This window comes from Neopelma chrysocephalum, unplaced genomic scaffold (assembly GCF_003984885.1).
Source record: "Neopelma chrysocephalum unplaced genomic scaffold, ASM398488v2 Primary Assembly neopelma1_101, whole genome shotgun sequence".
NCBI classification, from domain to species: domain Eukaryota; kingdom Metazoa; phylum Chordata; class Aves; order Passeriformes; family Pipridae; genus Neopelma; species Neopelma chrysocephalum.
Window position 1 is genome coordinate 3,141,996 of NW_020897764.1, and position 26,340 is coordinate 3,168,335.

The following is a 26,340-nucleotide window of genomic DNA, read 5'->3' on the forward strand; positions in this document are numbered from 1 at the left end:
TGCTATTTGTAATTGTTATTGTGAATTGCATCTTCCATTTCGTGGTACGAATGTGACACGTAGTGGGGAGATGGCTTGAAGAACTACAACCGTATTCAAGGACCATTAACATTGAATTACTTCACTCTTCCTGAATTGTGGGGCTTCTGCCAGCAAGACTTTGACGTCCAGTGGACTCTTGTTACCAAGACCTCCTTGGGGAGTGGAGTATTCCCACTCCATACTGAGTTGGCTAGAAATTCGAGAGTAGGCTTTTTGTTTGCTGGCTTGTTTTTAGAAGAGGCTCATTGTTTGCGAGAGGACTCTTCTCACCAGAAGCCTCAAATGAGGTGCAGAAAATAGAGGCATCACTTTGCCTTCATAGCAAATGGACCAAACAATGCAAGATCAGTCAGAGTTTGCAATATGGTATTTAATTCCTAGTTTAATTAGATCTGTATCTGCACTGTGCTCTGTAAGAACAGTTAAGAAATTCTATTCCCAGTCTTGTAGCTTCTAGTTTTATTACTGTATTGTCCTTGGAATGAGTAACCACAGAGCAGGGCTCCCACAGCTCTTTGGCATGAGGCTGTCAAAGAGTCGAGGCATCCAGAGATGGAGGATTCCACCCCCATGCCTGCTCTGCAGGCACGGACACAGAGTCTGTGTTGTGAAGCATTAAAGGTCTCCTGGGCTTTGGGGTACCTGGAACCTGACAGACATTGCTTGGTCCAGAGCAGCCTTGCAGGGAAGTGTTTTGTGTGCATTGTTCATAAGAGGAAAACCCGGGGGCACAATTATAAACAGAGCCTGCGTCACGAGCGGCTTTCTGGCACCGCACTCCAGATAGGGGAGGATGGATTCCAGATCTCGCTTAAAAATAGAGAGGTCGTGTGTGTGCTGGGGAATGGTGGAAAGCAGAGGGCAGGGTTGTGCAGAGGTCCTTGGCTGGGCATAGTCTAATGCTGAAGGAGACTTGGGAATATGACTTGTGGGGAGAGCTGGATTTTTCCAGCCTTGGAAGAGTTGTTGCTGTCCTCAGCTATCCAGGGGGTAAAAAGCTTTTTACCATGTGGGTGGTCAAACACAGAAACAGCCAAAAAGGTTGCAGAAATATCTCTTGTTAAAGAAAATCCAAACTAGACTGAGTTTGATGCTGAGGAACCTTATCTAAGTTGGGACTTGACCCTGCTTTCATCAGGAGAGTGGACTACAGGCCACTGGAGGTTCCTTCAGACCTAAGTGGTTTGTAACATGGATTGGACCCTGGGAGAGCATGTTTCCTCTACAGAGGGGATGTGATATGGCATTAGGATAAGGTCTGATGCTCCAAGACTGTTATGGAACATGTCCCCTGTTGATTTTAACAGCTTTGTGAGCAACTGAGTTACCATGAAGGGAAAATTTCACATCTCCCAAGGTACCTGAAGTAGATTTAGAGCTTGGGAAACACTGTTTTGTGAGTCCTCTTTCCATGTAACTACTTCAAATCGCCATTGCTTGTGGTAGGAGAATTCTGTTCTAGAGCCAGGATTTGGTGTGTGTCTTGTGACCATTTGGCACGACTGTACCCATTGCTTAAGCAGATCCCTCTGCCAAGAGAATCTCTGGCTTCAGTTGCATTTGTCTGGGAGGAGGCATCGGTGCAATTCATCCCACTCTTACTGGGAGAACTGCAAAGTCCTTTTGTGGCTGCAGAGATTGAATTATTTTTGGAGACAAAGTGTGTAGGAACATGCTGTGTCCTCTGGTCAGTCCCCTGTCTTTCTGCTCCTCCAATTAGCCTTGAAATAATTGGTTTCCATTAACTCTAACAAGAGATCTCCTTGGGCTTGTCTTTATTTTCAAAAATGGAAGCTTCATGTAAGTTATGCAACTGCAGAAGAGATGGTGTCCAGCCTCCCTTGAAGGCTGATGCTGGACTTTCATGGGGGGTTTGTCTCAGTTTAAGGAGAAGTTCAGGCTGGAGCTGTGGATGCTAAAGGTACAGGTGGCATGGATCCAGGGGAGCAGAGGAGATAACCTGGAAAAATGAGGCTTCAGTAACTGAGTGCTTGGGGAGTTTTTGGTTTGGATTGTTTTAATCCTTTCAGAGCTTGGTTTTATTTCAGAAAGAGCCATTTAATTGTAGAAACATGAAAGAAGCAGGGGTTAGAAAGGGTATGTTTTCCTCCTAAGGCAATGTTTTCTAAAGTAGGTCGTGACCCTCTTATGCAGGAATTTTGCAGCTGCTATCCTAAGGGTTGGAACTATATATGAGACCCTACAGGGGCGAAAGCAGGAGGTATTAAGCAGATCCTAATACCCATTTGGGGTCTCTTTCCTCCCCCAACCCCCAGCCTTCAACAAAACGATCTCCTGCTTTTCAGGAATAAAGCAGCAAGCATTTGGCTGTGCCCAGTTTTATTGTTTTGCTAAGCCGTTATGCTGGAAGAGATTAACTAGGGAGCAAATTTTCTCCGAAAGCTGATCTTGAGAGAGGCGGAGGGAAGAGCCCCAGCACTGACCTTGATCAGAGAGTCTTGAGTTGGGGAGTGAGTGTGAACTGAGCACGGGAACATTAACCCAGTGCTGCCCACGCCCTCGGGACCGCGTTTGGCTCTGACCTGCAGGGAGACTTGGTGTGACCAAGCAGTGCTGCCCTGGCACAAATTGCCCTTGGGGTTTTTTCCTCATTGAAGGTGGTTCATAGCAGCCCAGGAAATCTCTCTTTCCCACCATTCCCCGTATATTTGTTACCTGCTCTTAAACTTTAGAAAACTTCCTTGATGTGCCTTTTCTTTTCCTCTCCGTTGGTGTCATCATCTCTCTCTATGCCTGTTTTCACTTAGCAATGTGTTCAGCATCCTTCCTGCAGCTTCTCTCCTTTCCTTTTCTTGCCATCCTGGCATTCAACAAACAAATTGTGTGGCTGTAAAGCCTGAAGTGCCTGTGTTGCCATGTTTTCTGTACTCTTCCAAGAAGCATGGAAACCCGCCTTTGTTTGGTCCCAGGAGCACGGCACGCTGCCGCTGCCACCAAAGAGCAGCTTGCTTGTGGCACATCGTGCTGCAGCTTGGCTTAATCCTTGCCTGATACGCTTTTGAGATTTCATTGTTTCTCCATAATTAGTGCTACAGAGGAGCTGAAAGAAATGACGAATTAGCGGGAGAGGGGGGAGTGGGGAGAGCAGGTGGTGATCGAACTAAACAGAGCTGCCAGAAAAGTAGGAGCAGCAGGGAATTAAATGGGAGGAGTCTCGAGTTCGGATGATTCCCTGCCATGTGCCCAGAAGGATTTAGTTTGGGATTTCATTACTGTTAAAATAATGCCACACACTCCTAACAGATCGGGTCCCTGCAGGCTGGGGCATTGTCCAAACACTTAGTGAAAAGCAGTTTTTGCCCTCAAGTCCTAGTGAGCATTGATCCCACAGACTCAGGGAGTGGGAAGGATCTGTAGCATGAGTGGTCCTGCTTTTAATTAGTCTGTATCTATTGTTTCTGGTGGTAACATCTTAAAAGAATAAAACACAAAGCTATTCCTTATGTAGTCACTTCTATAATCCCCCGGACTTCATCTTGTGAAAGATTTGGTCTTCGTAAGAAGCACCTCTGCCAGTCGTGCTTACACCAGCTGGGTTTAACTGGCACAAAAATCCCGGGATGTCATGATGTGGGGGGAAGCAGGAGTGTGCTGACTCTACTGAGCATCTGAGATAGTCTTTGAGCACAGATACTCTCATATCAATGAGGGCTGTGCAGGCAGCTTTAGAGATGAAAATACACACTGAAGAACTAACTGAGGAGTGAAAAGGGCTGTGTGACAAGACAATCCTCCGAGGTGCACAGTTGTATATTCTTAACAGCGGCTGGCTTGTGTTTTCAGCCTCTATTACTATGCACCAAGACATCCAAAGAAAGAAATCATAATAGTGGTGCTTCGAATGTGTCAGCAGCAACATTTCTTCTGGGATCTAACACTTTCCAAAGAAATTATACCGTGTTTGTTTTTTATTCTGACTTCCAAAAGGCAATTGCAATAGGGAGACCAGCAGTGCTAGGAAGTGCAAACTCACTTCTGCCTTTTGCCAGCATTTCTGTGTGCTCTGCCCTCTTTGTCTTGAGTCTTTATGTGTTTTTACTGTTTTTCCCCACCAGAGAAGCTGCAGAAAAAAGTTAGGAAAGCAGGTACTGGGTGGAGAGGAGCAGGTCAGTGCCACCCAGGGTTCCCAGTGAATGGGAATACATCTGTGCTGGGACTGCTGCTTTGCTGCTGGATTCCTGCACCTGCTACTTGCCAGGCAAAGCAACCACAGGGAGTGTATGTGGAGGTTTGCTTTTGGGATGTTTGTCCCCTGCTCCTGGCAGTGTAGCCAAACTCTGCTGTCAAAACCTCCCCACTTTTTCTGAGCACTTTGTGTTAAATATCTGCCCAGACTCCTACATCATCTCCAGCCTTTGCTCAAGATCCTGCTTATAGCACTCAAATTTCATTTTCAAAGTTCCCTGTAAATATTTTTGCTACTGCTGCTGTCCTTTTCTTCCACCTAAGCTTTGCTTTGCTCCGTGCTCTGAAAAACTTGTGCAAGTAATAAATGGGCTCAGTCTTGAACTTCTTAAAAACCCATTTGCTTTGTGAAATAGTTCAGCTTTAGCAACCGTAGCATTTTGTGTTCTGCACATTGTTGCCTTCTGGGATTAAAATGTAAACTCCTGAGTGCAGGGAATCCCTGGCAAGCTGATGCTGTTGTCCAGGGTGCACTGGCAATGCCATATAAAGTGAAGTCAAAGTCCTGTAGCTCCACTGTAGCAGGTTCTGGTTGAAGATTAGAGGAGCAGTGCCTCACAGTTCAGGACTTTTCAATTTATTTCAGTATGACTTTGAATGCAGAAGTTTTTCTGTATCTTTCAAGGCTGGATTTCAAGCTCTTTCCCCCCCTGGAGCTTTATTTGAATTTATCTTGGTGCAACTTGGTGTGAGAAAAATATTGATGGTGGTTGTAGGGAGCTTCAGTAGCCTTTGTTCGAAGACAAGATTGAAAACTTTTTCCTCCAGTTTATGTGAGTGTACTAGACAAAAATCACAAGGCTTGCAAAAATGTACTTTGTCTGAATTTCAGAATCTGGAAGTAGTTTTTATAGTGTTAAGGACAGGAGAATCTGGTAAAATAGGTGTGTTACTGCAAAATGCAGAATAGTTGTTCTGGTCTCTCTCCTCAGCCTAAATGGGCTCATGAGTTATGCCTGGGATAATAAACAAAATAGCTGTGGGTTTATTTTTATTAGCATTTTTTAGGTATTGGCAATAGGAAGCTCTTGAACTATTTTCCACCTATCCTACCTCCTTTTTTATTAATTTGGATTTACTCTTTTCCAGTGAAGTGGGGAATCAAGATGAAGATAGAAAGTAAAGTAACAAGGTGTCCTATTGATGAGACATGAATGTTGCAACAATTTTTGGAGGCCAGCAAAAATATACTTAATGTCAACTAGATTTTAAGTCTCACTGTTGCAATCTCCTTTTGATATCAAAGGGTATGATATTGCTGAGCAGTTTAAATCCAGAACTCTTATCCCTGCTTGTAGCAGTTTGAACAACTGTACATTAAAATGCAGTATTTTTTCCCTGTTGGAATTTAAATGTTCTTTGGCTGTGGTTCTCAACCCAGACAGCGAGGCGGTGTGAGAACTGGAGCTGAACCTGCTTGAATGAAACCTACCTCGTGTCTTTGCATGAAATGAGGAGAGATGAGAACAGCAATTAGTACCTAAAAATATTTGAAAAATCTCATTAGTTTTGGTAGCAAAGACTGTGGCTTGTTTTGACACTTTGGGTGAATACAACAGGTTAAAAGTCTGTGTGACCTCAGTGGCATTGCTTTTAAAAGTACATGAGTAGAATCACTCCTCTGTTATGAGGAAGCTGGAGTCTGGATGGGTTTTTTCATCTGCACAGCTGTAACGATCCCTGGAAGGGATCATAAAGATCCACTTGTTTTCCTTCGGTTTGCCCAGCACTTGGCTGTGGCAGCTGAGCTGACCCATGGGGCTGCACAGACCTGAGTGGGGAGACCTGGAGAGCCTTCACCGGGTTTTCACCTGGCTCTGCTGTCTTTACTCTCTGGCATTCGTAATTTTGTTGTCTGGCCTCTCTCCTTTCCTGCTGAAAAGTCTGTAAGATGTTGCTGACTCTCTTTTTCACCCCCAGGGAGTGGAGCGACTGCGGTGGTGCAGGCGGCCTTCTGCATTCCGAAGAAGGAGAAGGTGGCAATTAAACGGATCAATCTGGAGAAGTGTCAGACGAGCATGGATGAACTCCTGGTATGCAACCAAAATTGTCTGGGGAGTTGTATTTCAGTTATCCCTGAAATATCTCTTTGCCGAGTGCCTTAAACAGCCTTTCCTGAGGTGGGGTGAAGGTGAGGGGACTTGACTGACTCTGCTAGAGGCAGCTCAGTTGTCCTGGTTGTGGGAAACGGTACTTAAAATGTTAAAAAGATCAACTGTTGCAGAACTTCAGACTGTTTAGAGCTAAGCACTTTGTATAATCCCTTTGTTTTGAACAGAGTTAATGTGCAAGTGTGAAGCTCAGCTGTACCCACCGGAGCTCTGTGGTTTGAGGGGAGTCCAGAGTTACATGCTTCCAGAACCTTTACAATTTAAGGGAATGGCTTTGCTTTCTTTTCCCTTCCTGCAGTTCTTTACATTTTTTTTTCCCCTTCACCTGCAAAGAGAAAAACTAAATGAATTAGCTGTTGTTCCTAATCTCTCTCTGGTACTGATGCCAGCTAAAGGGATCACTGACATTCTGCAGGCTGCCATATGGAAACCCCCGTAATTCCGAGTTCAGGACAGGAGAGAGTCCTTTGGAGCTGTAGTTCTGTAATTTCCTCCTGCTGTGTGTCTCTTCTCAAGGTTATCTCAATGAAAAACAGATTCTTGCAGAGGTAGCTGTGGTAACTGAAACTGCCCTTTTCTCATCTGGCTCAGATGTTGCTGGGCTTAGTTTTCTCCTCTCCCTGTGTGTGTGACCTGGTGCTTCTGCAGTGCTGCTGTTGTCACCTCACACGTGGAAGATCCCTGGATTTAAGCCAGGCAGAAATGGACATTCCTGTGAACATTGAGGTGTCTCCACTAAAAGGAGAAAGCTCTCTAGGGTCAAACTTCTATAGTAAATATTGGCATAGTAAAAACTGGGGAGATGAGGCCGTGTACCATCTTTTCTTCTAAAGCAACTCTCTAGGATTTTTATAATACTGCCTGTCTGTCCACTTACAACAACTTCTATAGTGTTACCTCAGGCACTTGTTTTTGTGGTTGCAGTTAGAAAGTAAAACAGGGGCAGAATTTGGGAGTCCTGGTGAACTGTTCACCTGTATGATCTTCAGCAAATCACCTGAACCATGGTTCCAGTTTCTATTTAGTGACTAACGTTATTTTTATCATTATAGGTATCTGCAAATCTGCCCTTGTAAGGAGGAAAGGCTCCATCCAAGCTGACACATTTTCGTGCTTCTGTGAAGGGTTGCGTGTAGGACTCTTAAGGTGGCCTGTGTGCAAATCCTCTTATGGCTCATGCTGGTGTAGGAGTTCAAGATCTCTTCCCTTTTCACAGTTGGTCTTTTTGTCCTGATACCAACACTTGGTACCTTTTTCAAGCCTTTTATGTGGCTTGTCCACGCTGCTCTCAGCTGTATTCCTGGCTGCATTGTCACGATGTAGTAATTGAGATTGTCAGTCTTTGAGTAATTGCCAATTCTGGCTAAAAGGGTTGGGTTCAGAAAGAGATGATGTGCACACTTGGCATGTAATTTTATATAAGTACTTCTAATTGCATATTTTAAGTCCCTGGCTGACCTGGTCCTGACAAGGATTTTTCCTGTTATGGGTAGGATTGCAGTGTCTTGCTGTTGTCAGGTCTCTGGAGCTTCCAGTTTTGTGACCAGGTCTAGAGTGAGTCCTTCTCTAGGCTTGGGTATGCAAATATTCTTCAACCTAAAGTCGTGGTGGAGGGCAGAGGATGGTTCTGAGCTGTAGCAGCTTCCTGGGGCACTGGCTGCTGTGGTAGACATGTTGGGTAAAAAATGTTTTCCCTGGGTTTGTTTTGAACTTGTCAAGTTTATGGGATGTTGATTCCCAGTGCAAGAGCCAAAAGGATGGAAGTTCCTGATTTTTCTGCTCTGTGCTCTTACCTTCACTTCTTTTTATCTTGTTTCCATATTTGCTTCTTCCCTAAAGTAAATATTCCCGAGTTTTACAGTCTTGTAGTCTCCCTTCCTGGCAGTTTCCCCCATTAGTTTAATTAACTTTTTTGAACAACTGCTTCTTACTGAAGGATTGTGTGGTTTTTGGGTTTTTCCCCCAAGGAAGGTAACTATAAATCCTTGCAGATTACAGTTGTTTAAAGAAGCAAATGCAAATAGAAAGAAAGATGATGAGTTCATACTGGGGTGTGTTATACCCCCTCCTTGTTTTCTTCTCTCCCCTGTGCAGTTAAAAACACGAGCTGGCCTTTCATTAGCTCTCTTTGCTCTGAAGGCATCTGAGCACAATAGTCAGCTCACTGTGAACTTTGCTGGACTGCCTGGGGTCAGGACAGTGCTCTGGTGTTAGAGCAGTACCCACTCATGGGGCAGTGTGGTAGCAAAGGGAAGATTGTGCTTAAATGATGTTATAATTATTTTTCTGCAGTGCTTCAGACCCATAACCTTCCTTTATTCCCAGCTAAAGGATAAAACAGTTGCTTGGGAGAGGGTAGGGAGAGCAGCAAACAGTTCTGCCATCCTGATAAGGATGATTTGGTTCTTCTCCATCTCTTTCAACGTCCGTGCTGCTTAGTGGTTGGCACTTCCACTGCTTGGGATGGAAGAGAAGAGGAAGGTTAATTTGGAGTGGGGTTAGGAAATGCAGAGTAAGTGGCTCTATCACCAGCTGAATGGATGAGTGGCCTTGAGCTTCCTTGAGCCTAACGCATGTTCCCAGAGGCCAGGAAATCCGGGACCACCTTCTGGCTTGTGGAGATGCCATGCTTAGAGTGATTTAAGTGGTATGACTTGGCTTGTTAAAGGTATTGATCTTTATCCTTGAATTTCAACATACAGTTGAACCGTGTGGGTGGTCAGGGATAACCTGCACGCTTTGCATACCCCGGATGACATTCTAGGTTAATGCAATGGATTAATTTATTGTTGCTACAGGGTGTGGAAAATGCAGGAAGGACCAATTTTTTGAATTAAGAGCAAGCCAAGTCAAGGGCATTCAGCTCTTCAGCTGAAGTGCTAATTGCTGTAAAGAATGTAGGCAGCAGGAGTAGTGCCATGCAGAGATGTGCTTTTTTCTAGCCCAGCTACCGAATTAGGTGATGTTAATCAGGAATTTATTTCAGTGCTTGATTTCTGTCTTTTTCCCTGTAAGTTTTTGAATGCTCCCAGATCTTTCCTGCATGTGGGATTCAGCTGACAGCGAAGTACAATATAACTTGTAATGATTGTTACTCAAGGGTGTGACTGGGAGTGGAGTGTAAGGAGAGGTGGTCAAATACAGTGTGGCCTACAATTCATCTTGGGCTTCTTGATTTATGACTGAAGTTCCACTTCTTATTTGTCTTGCAGCCCAGGGTAGTTAACAAGCATGTAGCATTTGGTGTGTGTTTGAAAGCAGTCTGCCCATGTGTTGTACTTCACAGCTGCACACTGTTCAGTGCTGTGTTTTGCTCTTACTCTTTTCCATTGTGGGATGCTGGTTGCTTTGCTGCTGTTGCCAATCCTTGAAACACAGTGGTGTAACATCTGCCTCAAAATAACCCTGCCTCCAGCTTTTTTCTTGTATAAGTATTTTCTTGTTTTAAAGAATTACTAATCTAAAAGGCCTTAAACCTCCCCTCTGCCCACAAACTCCGCTTCATTTTCATGCAATTAAAGCTGAGTTTTCTTTCATCCAGATGTTTGTGTTTTTTTTTCCTTTGTGAGTAGCAGATGATGTGGATTGTCACCTTAGCAGTTACCAGGAATGCTGAACAGCAGAGAGGGGAACATAAGCTATGGCATATTTTACACTGGGCTAGGGTGACTCAACAAGAGACAGGTTCAGGAAAGAGCATGGGAGATGTGCTGTTTCTGCTCCTAGGAAGAGATTCCAAATTCTAATAGGATTGGGCCTGACAGCTCTACTTTTAAGAAGAGTGAAGGGAAAGTACTGCTCTTCCACTGCTGTGGTCGAGGGCAGCTGGGGAGGCAGAGGGAACAAGTTGAACTGCAGTAAATCAGAAATGTCCTTTAGAATTTCATGGAATTAACCTGGGGAACTTCTGCCAAAAATACGGAGATCAAACATTGCGTGAGATTAAATAAATCAACCTATAGTTGAGAAGGTTAAATTAGATAGGATTTAAAAAAAGGATTATGAAGTCCCCTGGTTTAAAGCATAAGCCAACTGTTAACTGCCCAGGCTTAGTCAGAAGTCTCCCCTCTGGGCAGATAACTCTGTAACTGCTTTTTATAGGGTTTTTACACCTTCTTTTGAAGACTTGGACAGGATATTGAGCTGCCTTTGATCTGACAGAGCAGTTCCTACAAGTGGATTAACCAGACTGTAAGGTTGTCGGGAACAAAGCAGCAGGCTGGTGTAGTAGTAGTACAGACCTTTCATCCATGTCTATCATCTGATGGGAATTGCCATTATAATTCCATTTTCAGGTCTGAGGACCTTTACACTTGCCCCAGGGGAAAAAGTCCCCAAGTGTCAATGCCAGGGAATCTGATGTATAATATGTGGCTTCTGCATGGTCATTTGATATGCCATGTTGTGTGTTTCTTGCATGATGGGATTGCAGCTTTACACAAGACTTAAACCTACGCTGGGTACAGCTTGGTTGTATTGCTTTTCAAAGCAGCAACAACAGAAATAGTAATTGCTGGGCTGGTTGAAGTTTTCTTGTCGTTGTTGTTATTGTTGTTTTTTTGTTTTGTTTTGTTTTATTTTAGTAAAGTTCAGTAGGAACATCAGGATTAATGGTGCATGAAATCCTGAATGTAGAACGTCTTCCTTCACTTGTACTGGATGAGCATGAGATGGTGCATGTAGAGAACTTCAGTGAGTTCACAGTTGTCTGTGGGGACTAATCACACATTTAAAGCTTTTTTGAGCTGTAAGCACCTACTATTGATCTGAACAGCTGAGGGTCAGCGATAGGTTAGTTGGTGATGAGGGTAAAGCTGTATCTGAGTCAGTCACTTGCCCATTTGCTTTGTGGCTGAAACCAATAAAAATGGCTGTGGATGAGCTGCTACACCACAACAGCCCTAAATGTTTGCTTCCTTCAGTAAGTTGTCACTAATACTGCATGAATTAATGATCCACTGAATAATGCTGAAGAGTAGCCATTGAAATGGGCAACTGCTGAATGACTTGCCGTGGGGGTGTTTTGTGCCCATCACCTAAGATTAATTAATGATGAAGTCTCTTTATCCCTTTCAGAATTGTTTCTTTTCCAATGTCATTCTAGGGCTTATCTAACCCCTCTTTACTCATACCACTCTAGCTCTTATAGCCACATCCTGAGGTAAGGAGTTGAATAATCCAAGGAATGGAAGTTGAATCAGAATCTCTGATTTTAAGCTTTTTGCTTTTTTCGCACCTCCTTATAAAAACGTCTCTCAAATTGAAAGTGATAGAAGAACATGTTTGGGTTTTTTTTTCTTTGTTGTTATGCTTATGTTTTGAAAGAGGAATGAATTAATATTCTCAATTTTCCAACGTTTTAGCTAAACCATTTGGATTTCAATTGGAGCAAAATGTGAACAGTTATGGCTGCCTGTAGGACTGGAGCTGTAAGTCCTGCTTTAAAAGGATGAAGAGCAGCTTTAATGCCTTATCTCTCAGCTGAAATCTCATGGTTTATGATCTTTGCCAGCCATAGTTGAAGCACTGGTGTTTTCAAGGGGTGATCACATCTGACCTCCTTTGATTTCTCCCCAAGCTGTGCTTTTCCCTCCCCAGTTCTCTTATGGTCGAGATTGCCTTCAAACAGGGCAGTCAAGCTGGCAGCTTTCTGGATTCCTCTGAAGTTGCAGGTAGCCACATGAAAGCATTCTGCTGCTGTGCTCTATCTCTTGAGTTCATGTCAACATGTAGGAAGTAAAACTAAATAAAGCACGATTTTTATCCTTGTATTTGAGAGCCAAGTGCCTTTGAAGCAAACCTCAGGGGCAGATAAACACAAAGAGTAGAAGGTGATGATGTGAACAGAAAACACCATTAAGAAAGTTGAGCTGTAGCTAAAACAGCCTTACCCACTCCTATTAACTCAAACTTCAGTTATAAGGCGGTGGGCAAATAAACCCTCTTCCAAAACAGCAGATCTCCAGAAGTATGTCTGACTTACAGGAGACTAATAGGTTTCTTATGATTCTAAATTATACTTCACAGCAGTTTTATTACTGTTTTGCAAGCCTTGAAATGTTTCTTTTATTGCCCGTAGCAGTACTGAAAACATTTGTCAGAACCCTTAGTGGAAGCCATGGAGGCATTTAGAGCTAATCCCAGTCTATTTGCTTTTGGTGTTTGACAATGCAGATATTTTTAATATCTTGCCCAGGGTGAGCATGTAACCATTTCCAAACCATTGCCTGTGTCTAGACATGTTGTTGTCGGTAATTCATTCTCCACAGCCGAGCAGAAAGCAGAGCACTTTATGGGAATTGGCAGGAAGGTTGTCTCTCATCACTGGAGCCATGGAGTGTGAGGGGTGTTGGATGGAAGAGCTGCCTGTCACCCACTGGATCTGCTCATGGCTTGGGGGGGTCTGTGTCAAGTGACCCATGACTGTTGGCACAGAGGGAATAAAGCAACATTTCCAGCTTAAAACTTGTGTAGAGCAGCCCAGATAAATGCTGATGTTTAGCACTGACATAATTACAGAGGTGTGGAAACCGCTGAGATTTTTATTAGGAGTCTTCCAATAGAGTTTTGATGCTGGGGAAAATAAGGGAAGCGGAGTTGTAGCTCAGTTATCTGGGGATAGCAGTCTTGTTAAGAAGGCAGGGAGAGGAAACCTCTGCCTGCTTTGACTTTGTTGTGTTTGAAGAGCAGCAAGCTCTCAAAAAAGCTTTGGAAATAGTATTAAAGCTGTGCTTACTACCCACAGAAGGGCTGTTGCTGCATTTTATCCCCAACTGCTCCCTCGTTCTGTAAGTATGCATTTGAGCAGAGCTTTCCAGTGATCCTTGACTGGGATTCCTGCTTTGAGAGCAGCCCTTCAGCCCTTGCATTTGTGCTGCTGGAGCACAGGCTGTGCATGCACGGCAGAGCTGGCTGGGTTTCAATTATGCCAGGAAGCATTTTAACACAAATCCTGCTGTGATTTGCCACCATCACTTAAAACGGTTGTATGTGCTGAGCCTTCAGGATGTTGGTACCGTCTTTGGGGTGAAGAGGAACCAAGCTTTGATGTAGGTGTGAGATTAGCCTAGAAAACTGCTGAAAATGAGGTGGGGATCTGTGGGTGGGAGGAAAAGTCTGCCTGGCTGCTGCTGCTTCTGATTGGTATTAATGTAAAAACATTGAAAATCATGGGCTGTGATGCAGTTAATTATTCAGAGCTGTGCTACACTGTGTGAGAAATGGATTAATCTGCCTGTGTTACACATCCTCTGGCTGACAGAGGTGTTTAATTGCATAGATCAGGTTTGTGATTATTTATTTTCCTTCTTTGTGCACCAAAGCATATGACAGGCTTGAGCTATTTTTCTTTAATTTATTTATTTTGTTAACTGTGCTTCCCAGCCTGGGGAGCAGATTGTGGTAGTGAATGAGAGAGGAAGTTCTTGAAAAATAATAAAATAGTAACTAAGTGTTGCGGAATGCCTCAAAAAGGCCATATTTACAGGGTTGTGCAAACGGCAAAGATCTGATCCAGGTCCAGGCTCTGAAGTAAACTTGGTCCAGACTTTTTCTCATCACCTCCTGAATTCCAGTGGAATACACTAATATATATAAAATATGCAATGTTTGTGTATATTTCTTGTATTACTCTTTTGATCTCCCAGGGAGCTGCTTCAAAATATTTTGAATGGTCTAGCTAAAAAAAAAAGATAAAAGCAGATCCTGTAGATCATTTCTGAGTGGTGGGTTTGGGGCAGGTCTGGCTGGTAGGGTGGATCACCAGTCCTGCCTGCTGCTTTCTGCCTCAGTTTCCTCTGGTGCCACTTGTGCACATGTGGTATTTTTTAGTTGTCAGAGAGAACCATAGAAAGCCACAGAAAACCCCAAAGCTGCTGATTTATTTCCTTTTTGAAAAATGGCTTGATACAAGTGAATGTTTGCAAGGAAGGGAGCTGGAGCTGTCAGAGTAAGCAGAGGATATTGTTTTAGGCTGTATTTATTTTCACAGAGTGATTTTTAGTCAGAGTATCTACATGGAGATGAATAGCCTATTCCCCATTCTTGAAATATCCTTTCCTGTTTAGAAGGATTCTTCTTTAATCTGCTCGTTGAAGTTTCCTGGAAAGTTGGTGCCTCTTCTGGGGAAGCAGAAAGAGGAACCGATTGCTTTGGATTCCTCAAATGCACCTACTCCCTGAAAAGCAGTATTAAGTGGATAAATCAACATGAGCCTGTTCCTTTGGAGCTGTGATTGCCAGCTAAAGCCTTGCCAAGGGGAAGCAGTTTGCCTTTGCGCTGTACTCGGTCACAAGCAGAGCTTTGCACATGAGCAGGAGAATGTGCTGTGTTTGTGGGGTGTCCTGGACATGAGTGAATTCTTCTCAGAGCTCTCTCTTGTACTTCATACCAGGGAGATCTTGTGCTTAGAGGGAGGAAAGGATCAGGGTGTGAAGGACCCTTGCTCTCCTCCTTCCCCATGAGTTTGGGATTATAGGGTCGGCTAAGTCTGTGTCATGGGGAAGAGGCTGACAGTGAGCAGGGATTAAACCTTCGAAAAGTGAGTGGCATCCACGTGTTCAGTGAAGGAATGTCTTAGTTGAGAGCTGAAGTTTGGGGTATGAGCGTCTGCTGTGGGTGATGCTGGAGGGAACAACATGACAGGTTGGGGAACTTGGCTGAAGGTACAACTTGGCTAAAGCACAATGGCTCAGCTGGGTGCAGTGCAGGGTGCCAGGCTTGGCTTAAGGGATGGCTTTTGTCTATGGACAGCCAAGAAACTGTGAGGCTTTCTGTCCAAACTGGTGATTTGTGCTTGCATAATGAAATCAGTCAATGCTTTCTGTGGTGGTGTTCCTGCCCAAAACCTGGAACACCTCGACCCTTAACCCATAACCAAATCTAAGACTAAGCATGGTCAAAACTCAAAACAATTTAATATCTGAACATATTTCATATTGTCCTCCATCTGTAGTAGCTAATGACTTTCTAATCTCAAAGTGATTTCCCTCTTCTTTCAGTATGACAAAGGATACAGCTGTCCTTCGTGCCTTCAACCTGATTGAGCTAAGCCATCTGCTTTCCTGCTGGGAAGAAACATTAGGAATAAGAGGCCTTTTTTTCCCAGAGGCAGATATTTCCCTTTCTCATCCAAATGATAGTCTTCAACAGATTAAGCATCTGTTGTGTAATGTCTTAATGAAAGGAGAAGTCAACAGGAACTTCTTAGGTCAGAGATGTGTGAATTCTTGGGAATATTCTGTTGTGGCTGCATGCAGGTGTTTTGGTTGCCACCACTTTGTTGTCCTTGACAAGGACTTCTTGGTCAGTTTTTTCTTCCTTCTGGACAGAGCACCCTAAAATACCTTTGATGCTGTCTGAGTGTTTAGAGTATTTCTGGATTTCCTTTGTTTAGCTTCAAGTTATCCTTTTCCTTTGCACCCTCTTTGTGTCTTGAGGAAGATGAAGATAATTTCTGTGCCCGAGGGGTAATAATCACTGGGTCCAACTGCTAATGCTTTATTTTTCTCTACAGAAAGAAATTCAAGCCATGAGTCAGTGCCATCACCCCAACATTGTATCTTACTACACATCGTTCGTGGTGAAAGATGAGCTTTGGCTGGTGATGAAGTTACTTAGTGGAGGTGAGTGGTGCAATTTCTTTACCGTAAAAGGCAACGTAAAAACCTGTCTTCCTGTAGTACCCTTTCCCTTATTTACCTCCTGAGCTTCCCACTTGTGAATTAAGAGATTTCATAGACTTGTAGAGTTTAGGTTGGAACAGACCTTTAAGATCATCAAATTCAACCATTAACCCTCCCAAGGCCACCACTAAACTGTACCATAAGTGCCACATCTGTATGTCTTTTAAATACCTTCAGGGATGGTGACTCCTGCAGACTGCCTGGGCAGCCTGTTCCAGTGTTTGACAACACCTTCCATGAAGAAATTTTTCATAATATCCACTCAAAACCTTCACTGTGCAACTTGAGGCCATTTCCTCTTGCTCTATCACTTGTTACCTGGGAGAAGAGCTTGACCCCCACCTGGCTACAGCCTCCTTGTAGAGAGTGATGAGGTCTCTCCTGAGCCTTTTCTCCAGGCTAAACACCCCCAGCTCCCTCAGCTGCTCCACATCAGACTTGTGTTCCAGACTTTTTCCAGCTCCACTACCCTTCTCTGGACCTGCTCCAGCACCCCAATGTCTTTCTTCTCATGAGGGGCCCAGAAGTGCACACAGGACTGGAGATGCCTCACCAGTGCCAAGTACAGGGACAGAATCACTTCCCTGGTCCTGCTGGCCACACTATTCCTGATATAAGCCAGGATGCCATTGGCCTTCTTGCCCACCTGGGCACACCTGGCTCATGTTCAGTTACTGTCAACCAGCACTCCCAGGTCTTTTCCCACTGGGCAACTTCCCAGGCACTCTTCCCAGCCTGTAGCACTGCCTGGGGTTGTTGTGACCCAGGTAAAGGACCTGACACTTGGCCTTGTTGAACCTCATACCATTGGCCTCAACTCATCTCTCCACCTGTCCAGATCCCTCTGCAGAGTCTTCCTACTCTCCAACAGATCAATGCTCCCACCCAACTTGGTGTTATCTGCAAACTGACTGAGGGTGCACTTGATCCCCTTGTCCCGATCATCGATGAAGGTGTCAAACAGGACTGGCCCAATGGTGAGCCCTGGGGGACACCACTGGTGACAGGCTGCCAACTGGATGTAGCACCATTCACCACCACTCTTTGACCTTGTCCATCCAGCCTCTTTTTACCCAGCCAGTTTCTCTGGCAGAATGCTGTGGGAAATGGTGTCAAGGGCTTGACTAAATTCCAGGAGACAACATCCAGAGCCTTTCCTTCATCCACAGACTGGGTCATCTTGTCATAGAAGGAGGTCAGGTTGGTCAAGCAGGACCTGCCCTTCACGAACTCACACTGACTGGTCCTGATCACCAGGTTGTCCTGTATGTGTTGTGTGATGGCATTCAAGATGATCTGCTCCATGATCTTCCCTGGCACTGAGGTCAGACTGACAGGTCTGTAGTTTCCTGGATCCTCCCTGCTCTTCCTGTAGATGGGTGTCATATTTGCCAACCTCCAGTCAACTGGGACCTCTCTGGGGAGCCAGGAATGCTGGTAAATGTTGGAAAGTGGCTTGGGGAGCACTTCCACCAGCTCCCTCAGTACTGTTGGGTGAATCCCATCCACACATAGTCGTGTGTGTCTAAGTGGTGTAGCAGGTTGCTAACCTTGGATTTCCCCTTGGATTATGGGGGCTTCTTTCTGCTTCTCCATTCCTGTCTTCCAGCTCATGGGGATGGGTAAATATTAATAAAAGAAATAAATATTTTAAATACATGAATAACAATATTTAACTTGAACCCATTCAGCTCAGAATTAGCTTCTCATGTTATGTGCATCACTAGTAACACTGAAATATGTGACAGTGTAGCTTTTTAAAATCACTGCATAGTTTACACAGAGCCAGGGAAATTTCCTCTTTCTGGGTTTATTCTCTCTGACACTGGAGGAGAAACAGCTTTTTTTGATAGTGTTTGAAAAGTTCTTATCAGTAATGTTTTATTTGGTGTCATAATATTTTCCAGGATCCCTGTTTAAGTTACAGTTGAGACAAGAAGTGGAATCAAGTTCTGGATAATAACACAAAGGACTGTTGCTAAATCTTAGGCCTGTGTTTAGGAAGACTTCATTTTCCTGGCATCCTAGTAAAAAGGAATTGAAAACTGAGAAAAAAATCCCTGTTTTCTTGCTTTCAAACAAAAACTTCTTGGCTTCTCTATTCTTGGCTTAATTCTGAAAACTGTAAAATGCCAGAAGATGATGTGGAAAAATCTGGCTAAACCTGTTGGCTTTTTCCACAAGAGCCCAACAGTGCCCATAAAACATGTGTCTTTGAAGATGTTCTTTAGAGGATTTTAGCAGTTCTCTTGAGGGAAATCTCATTTCATACCAACTTAACTCTGTCTTAAAGGGTTTTTAATGTCTCCTGTGCTCATGTGTCGTTAAGCAATACTCTCTCTTTTCTTGGAGGGACATGTAACAGGTCATTAAAGATATGATGGCTGGTTGTGTGTGGAAAAGAGTCCCCTGCCGGCTTACAGCAAGTTTTGGTGTGTGTATAAAATGTGTATCTATGAGAAAGTTTCCACAACATGAGGAAGTGGCATTTCAGGGGTGCTGGAGAGGCAGCAGCAATGGGCTTGGCCTTTTCCAGGAGAGTACACAACCTCTTTGAAGAAAATGCACAGCTGCCTCAGTCATTTCACAGCAGTTTTCTGTCTGAATCAAGTCACGAAGAGGCTCATCCTTGAACCTCCAAATGCTGTTTCTGTTTGTTCTCAATTTTGTGTGGAGGTGGTTTGTTTTTTTTTTTATGTAAAGCTGGGAAAAATTCAGGCTCTTTATGGACCATCATTTCGTTATTGAGGCACTACAGATGTAAAGACTACGCTGGAAAATTTGTGGAAAAATAATCACTGCTTCAGAACCAGCCTCTTGGAGGTGTGAATGAAGACCTGCTTCTCATTTAATATTCCTTTTGAATGGGCTTTTATGTTATACAGCCTGATAATTGACCCTTGTTCAGCTCTGGCATTCAGTGGGGGACTTCCAGTAAAGCAGGGCTAGGAAAATTCACTGCTTCTCACTCTGTTGCATATGTTGGAGACCAGGGTCAGACAATAAAAGACAGACCAGTAACAGTGTAATTCTTCCCCCTCCCAACATTTCTGGGAGTCTGTTAAATTTTCTCACTTAAAATCAATCATTTGAGGGCTGGAGGAATTGCTAAAGTAAATGGAAAGAGTTTGAGAATGACCTGGCAGTTTCTAAGCAAGAGGGTACCTTGAGAGGTATTTTTCAGCTGTTTTCACTTTATACTTTTTTTAAGTCTATGCTTGAGAAATCTCAGATCTCATAGGCAAATTCTACAGAACAGTCTTAAGGATGGAGAAAGAAACTTGTGTTTGGAGCTTTCTGACCAAAGAGCTTTTTCATTCACTTTTAATGAGACTCTTTTCAGTTGGTTTTAGGCTGAGTGATTTATGTAACAAGAGACACTTTTAACACTGCTTCTCATTCCTTTGAGCTTAGTCCTTATCAGTAATAAAGTGTCTCGTTTTGCTGTCATCTGTCATCCAGTGGGAAAAATAATGACCTGCGTTTCTCAACAGGAAAAAAACCTTTGGGCTGGTTTATAAATCACAAAGCCAAAAAAACCAACAAAACCAACAAGAAGAACAAACAAACAAAAACCAACCAAACAAAAACCCCAAACGAACAAAACCAGTAACAGGGTGCAGCTTAACTCTTTCATTCCATCAAACTACTCAGAAGTGTGGACTGAGATTTGTACATCCCAGTGAGTGCATGTGAAATATGTTTTGATGTCCATTCTGTATCTTGATTGTGACTTTTGTTCTTGAGAATTTATTCTGGGTAAAAGTTCAGAATCTAATTGCTTCTTTTCCATCAGCGTGCTCTGGCGTGTGCTTTCAGGCTGAAACTAGTTTTAATTTCAGCCTACTTACTCTGACCTTATTACTTTGATAAACAGCCCACAAGACAGCCCAGTCTGTAATGCAAGCCTTTTTTTGTTGTTGTTGTTGTAAGTGCAGTTTAATTTATTTTCTGGCTGCAGTCTTTTTGATGAAATCCTAATCTAGCCATACATGCAAGTGTTTCAGAAATGTCTCTAAGGGAAAATGCTCTAAATCCATGAAGTGCTATTGTCAGACAGTGTCAGACAGTGCCTGGCTCCTCTGAGCAGGCAGACAGTGCACTCAAAGGTACCTTAATTACCTGACTGACATTGTCACTGAGACAGAGCTGTTTTGGTGCTGTGTTGGTGGAAGATACTGTTTTGTGTCTTTGGAAGTCTCCAGCAGTGAGGAGGTGATGTGCTGGGGAGCAGCACAGAGCTGCTGATGTGCATCAGAGCCCAGTCAGGCTGGTTGGAGTCACTGCTGGGAGCAGTTTGAAGTGGCAGATTTGACACCGAAGCAGGTGTGGAGTTGCTGATGGCAGAAACGTGGCTGTGATGAGATCCAGCCGGTCCTGACACGAGGTGCCCGTGTGTCCAGTTACTGTGACGCCCTCTTTCAGATGTGGTGACGTGTGTCTGTGTCAGCTTTGTGAGGTATCTGCTTTTTCTGTTCCCTTTGGTAGAAATTTCAGACCCTTTTCTCTAATGATGGAAGTTTTGTAGGGATCTAAGCTTAGCAATGTCAACTTGACACCCCAGCCTTTGGGTCCGGTGTTACTCCAAGCTAAACTCCAATGGCTATTTCTAGACAACTGCTGACCTGCTCTTTGCCTCCCTGGCATTCCCCTGTCATGAATTTTACTCATGCCTTTTTAAAGCCAGCTGAAGCCTGGTCCTGCTCTCAAACTCCTGTGGCTTTTTAGTAGGAAGAGGAGCAGCTGTCCTTTTGTTCTTATGCTTTTACTGACCGTGACCTGCTTGCTCTTCTAAATTCTCACTGCTCTTAACAAGAGCTCTCATTTCACAGGTGACTGAGGGCTGTAGATAACTCTGTAAAACAGTTGCTGCTATGAAACAACTGGCTCTGGTGACTTGCTACATCACACAACAATTTTTACTGTCCTAGCCCACAGCCAATGAGACCTATAAAATATTTTTTAAACTGTGTGCAAATCCTTTAAATACTGAAACATTTCCAAATGGGGCTCTTGGATATTCTGCCTTCTGGAAGCCTTCTAATTAAATCTGCTAAGGAGATTACTGTATTGAAATAGTTAAACCTTTTATTTTCCAAAAGTTTTAAAGATTATCTGATCAACTTCTTACTTCAACCTTTGATCTCAAGTTCAGCAAGCCAGACCAAAAAGGAGATAGGCAAGTCTTAGGTCTCCACTGGGGACACAGGACATCATGTTCCATTTCTGCTGTGTTAATCTCTGATCTGGCCTCTCCGAATTCCAACTGAGTTATGATCAAAGCATAAGCCACGGGTTCTTAGAAATCCTTGTGTTTATGTTGAATTATTTTCTTAGGAGAGAGCTATGCTGTTTTTAATCCATCCTGAGGGTTTTTAATTTTATTTGTAGAAGCACAACTTAATTTCAAACAATTAAGGACGGGATAAGTCAGAAGCAGGAGATGGGACTGTACATGATTGTGTGTAGATACATCACCATTGCCCCCTGTAATAGGAAAAGCATGAAAAAATAAATAGTTTGTCTTCAGGTTTTCTCCTATAAATGTTTTGATCTCAACTGCAATAGGCTGTTTTGCTCCCTTTATTGTATTATCTTATTTTCTGCCTTGATCTTGTCGTATTCCTTATACATCAATGCAAGTGCTCTAGAGGGAAGGAGGCAAAAAATGGAATTTTCCTTAACTTTCCCTCTCAGGAGGTTTAACCAGGGTTAAGAAGAAACTTCAAAACTAGAAACCCCAGCAATCTACTTAAATGTCTTTTCCTTTGTTTTATATAACTTGTCCTTTCCTTTCCTTCAGTGTTCTCTTGCTGTATCTGTATTTCTCAGCCCCAGAAGTACCGAATCCAAGCAACTCTTCCTTTTGCATTTTCTTCATCTGTTTGCCAGAGACTGACAAGGTGCAGATTCAGTTCCTGGCTCTGGTGACAGTCAGGCTCAACGAAACCACTGGCTAGTGCTGGGATGTCTTAAAAGAAGCAGTGATGAATCTGACAACTCCCAGTTCTCAAAGATGCAGCCTGTTCAGCATCAGTGTTCATTGGGTTTGGGGCAGATTTTGGTTCTCACAAAGTTGTGTAGTAATCCCCAGCACTGTTTTCCAGCCTATTTGTGCCAGGCCTTCGAATGGCAAATCAATGCAGGTACTGTTACCTGCCTTTTTTTTTTTTGGTTGGAAATTAAATTAAGGCATTAAATTTTCCTGTTCTGCTTGCCAGACCAAGTTAAAGGAGGAGTTTTCTTTGCATTTAACTTATCCTGTATCTTTGCTCTGTCACCTAAGTTATATTATAACATGCAAGATATGGTTCCCACAGCAACCAGCTCTGCTGTACATTTCTTTTGCCTCTGGGGACACGTAAAATTCCAGCTGGAATGCTCCTGCATTTATCTGTGATCTTGTTCCAAACCAGCTTTTCTTTCTGCTCAGGTTTTTGTGCCCTTCTCTGCTCAGCCCCACGTGCTGAAACATTAAGCAGTGTCACTGAAGACTGTCATGTGGATACTTTCTTCCTTTCCTGAGGAAGAATGTCAGAAACAGGCTTCCTAAATGCCATTCCACAGGCTTGCTGGAGTAGGTGAGGTCAAAGAAACGTGCTCTGGATTTGGAAGAGGAAGTGTTGATGTTTGTTGTTGGTTTGCTGTCAAAGTGAATCAGTGGAACAATTAGGACTTCTTGCCCTGAGGGTGTGATTACATGGAAGTTTTCTTCAGCAGCAAAGCTGATTTAAGGAGTTCCTGGCTGTTTGGTCTCCACCCTGCCTGCAAAACTGGATTACCAGTTACTGCAGTGATCCCACTTAGAGTATGGCTTTGTAAGCTGGTGCATGGGCACAACAGGGAGCTGGTGAACTGTGGGACTCTGTCATCTCATTTTGCTGTGATAGAAAACCCCATGTCTTTGGAGCAGCACACAATACAGGGTGTTGAAAGAGGCAGTTTTACTGGGTATGTGTGTAGGGTGCAAGACAGGACTGCATTTGCTGGGATCCAAGACAGTCCATTGCAAATGGTCTGTCTGATGTCAGTGTACAAAAACTGAATATGTGTCTCTTACAAATTCAGGATATTAATCTGCTCGTGGGTTACTTGTGTCTTCATTGTTCAGATACTGTTGTCATGGGTGAAAATCAGCTCTACTTGCTTCTGGAAAGTTGGAGCTGGCTTTGGTGGATCGAGTCAGGCCTAATCAGATAGTCTCTAGCCTTGCCAAAACAGGAAAAGACAACTGCCAGGCTTCTTGCTCTTTACTCCTGGGGGAAACTGGAGGGAGCAGTGGGACCCCTGTTCCTACTGTGCAGCTCTACAGACATCAATCTGTCCATCTGCAGAGCTGGCGTGAGCAATAAGGACTCCAGAAAAAGTCACTCACTGCATGTTTGCCTTTAACCTGGACTAGTTACAGGTGGGGCTCTATCAGGTGAGGGTAAATCTGTGTCCTGGGAGTTCCTGGTGACTTGTGCTGTCATTAGGAGCTGCTGCATTAGCAGCTTTCTGAGCAGACTGGGAAACTTGGGAGTTTCAGCAGAAAACCACTTCCCTTTCAATTGCTGTACAGTTGAGTACAGCAGTACTGAGGAGATGTATTCCATGACCACTGGTGTCAGAGTACACTGAGACATTTCAGTGATGAATGGCAAACCATGCTAAATGCTTTATCAGATTGCACAACATCTCGTAGGCTTCCTGTTGATGTGCTGCACAGTGCATATGTGATGGGCAGAAATTTGTTTATAGCTGCATTTTTTCCCCCATCAATCCCTAAACGTTGTCTTCTTTCTTTTGTCTTCTGTTGGGTTTTGAGATTAGCTGCTCATCACCAGATTTCTTTAAATATCCTTGTTAATGACAGCATTATTTATATTTATGGTTAGACTCCAGTTCTGGCCCTTTTCTCTGTGTCTTGTTTTGTCTTTTCCTGATATGCTTCCCTTCTGGGCTTGGAAGAGCTTTCCAGTCAGCTTCAGCCAAACTTAATTTCTTTTGTTCTCTCTCACTTAAGGCTGACTGACCCTCCTCTGCTGTGAGTCTGTACTTGCTACTTGTGCATTTTTAATGAAGAAAATCGTGAGGGAATTGTTGTAATCAAACCTAATACCATGTGTGATACACACCAGAGTGCTTCATAATGTTATCTAAAATTGAAGTTTTATTTTAGGGAGGAATCAAAGATGTTGTTTTTTTTCTTTTAGAGGCATTGCAGTGGATTTGTTTTCCCCTTGAAAATCTTGTAACTGTTCTGTAATACAGAGCTGGGTGCCTTATTTCCAATGTGAATCTCATCTTCTGGCCACTAGATTATGGGAGACTTCTGTCTTACACGGTGAGATAGAACAGTTTGCACATGGAGCACAAATCCATAGTGAAACTGCATTTAATCAGAGATCCAGCTGCCTTCAGATGTTCTCTCACTTACCCAGTTACTCCTAAACTGGTTTGGAAGCTGGCTCAGGAGCTGGCAGTGCCTGCTGTCATGCTGGTGTTTTCAAGCAGTGTGGTCAGTTTGTAAAGCACATGCTCTTGTGTGGTTTAGATCAAGGTTCCAGTTCAGCTGAATTAGTTTCCAGTTAATTTTAGCAGTTATTGTATTGCTGGACCAGGAACAACCCACTCTGTGTGAAATGATCTGGTTTTCCCCTTAGTCTCAGGATGGGGCTCTGATCCACTGCTCTCTTGTGGAGTTGGTGTGAGTATTTGTCTGCATCCTGGTGCAGTGGAGTTCTTACCCTGGTGAGTGTGTCACACACTTAACTGGGGCCCTTGGGAACAACTCTGCAATGAGTTTATCAGCCTGGTTCTAAAATCCAATCCTGACCTAGCTGAAGGTGTTTTTCTTGACAGCGAAATTCCCATGACTTCTGCTTTCAAAGTAGTTTCTTGTTTGACTGTGTGTTTCTGTTTGGAGTTCTGGGTATTCCACTGCTCCATGCCAGGCTTCCTGAGCCAGAATGCTGGAAGATTTCGAACATGGCACGAAGCAGTGCTTGGAAGTGCAGCTTGGCTTCTTTCTTTGTATTCCATGGTTCTGTGCTTTGTGAAGTTGCAAATGAGTTGGGAGTCAGGATCAACTCCCAAATGTATTGATTTGTGTGGTGGAAAAATCCCAGATTCATGGTATTGTGGTGCCAGTAGCCAAACCCTGAGCAGACGAAGTGGGGATCATCCTAATAACACTTTCTCCAACAGAAAGGTGGCTTTTGTGTTGCTTTTCTGCTGTGTCCTGCACTAAGCATTTTGCTGATCCCTTTTTGCTGTTCTCCTTTCTGTAGATGACTGGCAAATTCCCCCCACTTCTATGAACACCTCAATGTGAAAGTGGTTTTTAAAAAAAATTGTGCTTAAAAAGTGGCAGGCGGGACTGGGAGCAGATATAGCCTGGGTGTGAATCAGCCCTTTCACAACCCAGGCTGGCTCCGTGCGTGCCCTCTTGTCTGTCTGCCCTCCACCCCCTTCTCTGGGTTAAATACAACCTCTGACTTGGCTAAATAGAGGAATTTTTGACCAAATGAATTTGAGCACCATATGATCTGCCTCCTCATGTTCCCTGAGCCCTTTGCAGGAGAAGGGAAATGCTTGTGAACAAAGTTCTGCTAACAGAGTTGTGGGTGGAAAGAGGACAAAACGAGTACGTGAAGAACCACATATTTTCACTGGACTTCCAAAACAAGTGACAGTTTGTTCTCCAGATAAAGGCACATTTGAGAGGAAGGACCTGAACAGTGAAAGTAGAGGGGATTTTGGTGGGTTTTTTCTTGGTGTCACAAAAATTCTTGTCCAAAATAAGAAGCATTGGGGTTTGTAAACATGAACTCTTTAAATATGAAAACGTGACAGGCTGAACTCCCCGAGAGTCCTCATGGCACACAACAGAAGATCCTTTTCTCAGAACATGAAGGTGAGACTTCAGTGAAGGGGAACATGCTCTGACATCTGGGGTTTTGCAGTTTCCTTCAGTAGAGATAATCTTGCTCTCATTCAGGAAGTCCAGCGTGTGTCAAAACAACCTGAATTATGTCTGGCTGAAACCTTTGGTTGAGACCCATGTCCAGACTCACTAAACCTGAGTGTGTTTCTCTGCTCAGGTGGGATAAAGGAAGGCTGAAGAGTATTCTTGCATAAAATATCGGGGGGATGTTATGTAACTACATTTCTGAATTTTTTTAATTTTCCTTTGATTTTTTTTTCCTATTTCTGTTAATTTCTGCTGTGTTAAGATTGCATCCTCTGCAAATATCCTGAACCAAGCAAAGATTTTTTGCAAAGAGAGAGCTGGAGGTACCATTCAGGGCAGCCAG

At 43.6% G+C, this 26,340-nt stretch overlaps 1 protein-coding gene across 2 annotated transcripts in view; it reads left to right on the forward strand.

Annotated features, from left to right (window-relative positions):
- OXSR1 (oxidative stress responsive kinase 1) overlaps positions 1-26,340 on the forward strand; it is a 90,702-nt gene that overhangs the window by 12,935 nt on the left and 51,427 nt on the right. For both annotated transcript variants that reach the window (XM_027695477.1, XM_027695478.1), the window contains exons 2-3: positions 6,169-6,281; positions 15,874-15,982. In XM_027695477.1, coding sequence (XP_027551278.1) covers positions 6,169-6,281; positions 15,874-15,982 — 222 coding nt within the window. The remainder of the gene's footprint in view (positions 1-6,168; positions 6,282-15,873; positions 15,983-26,340) is intronic.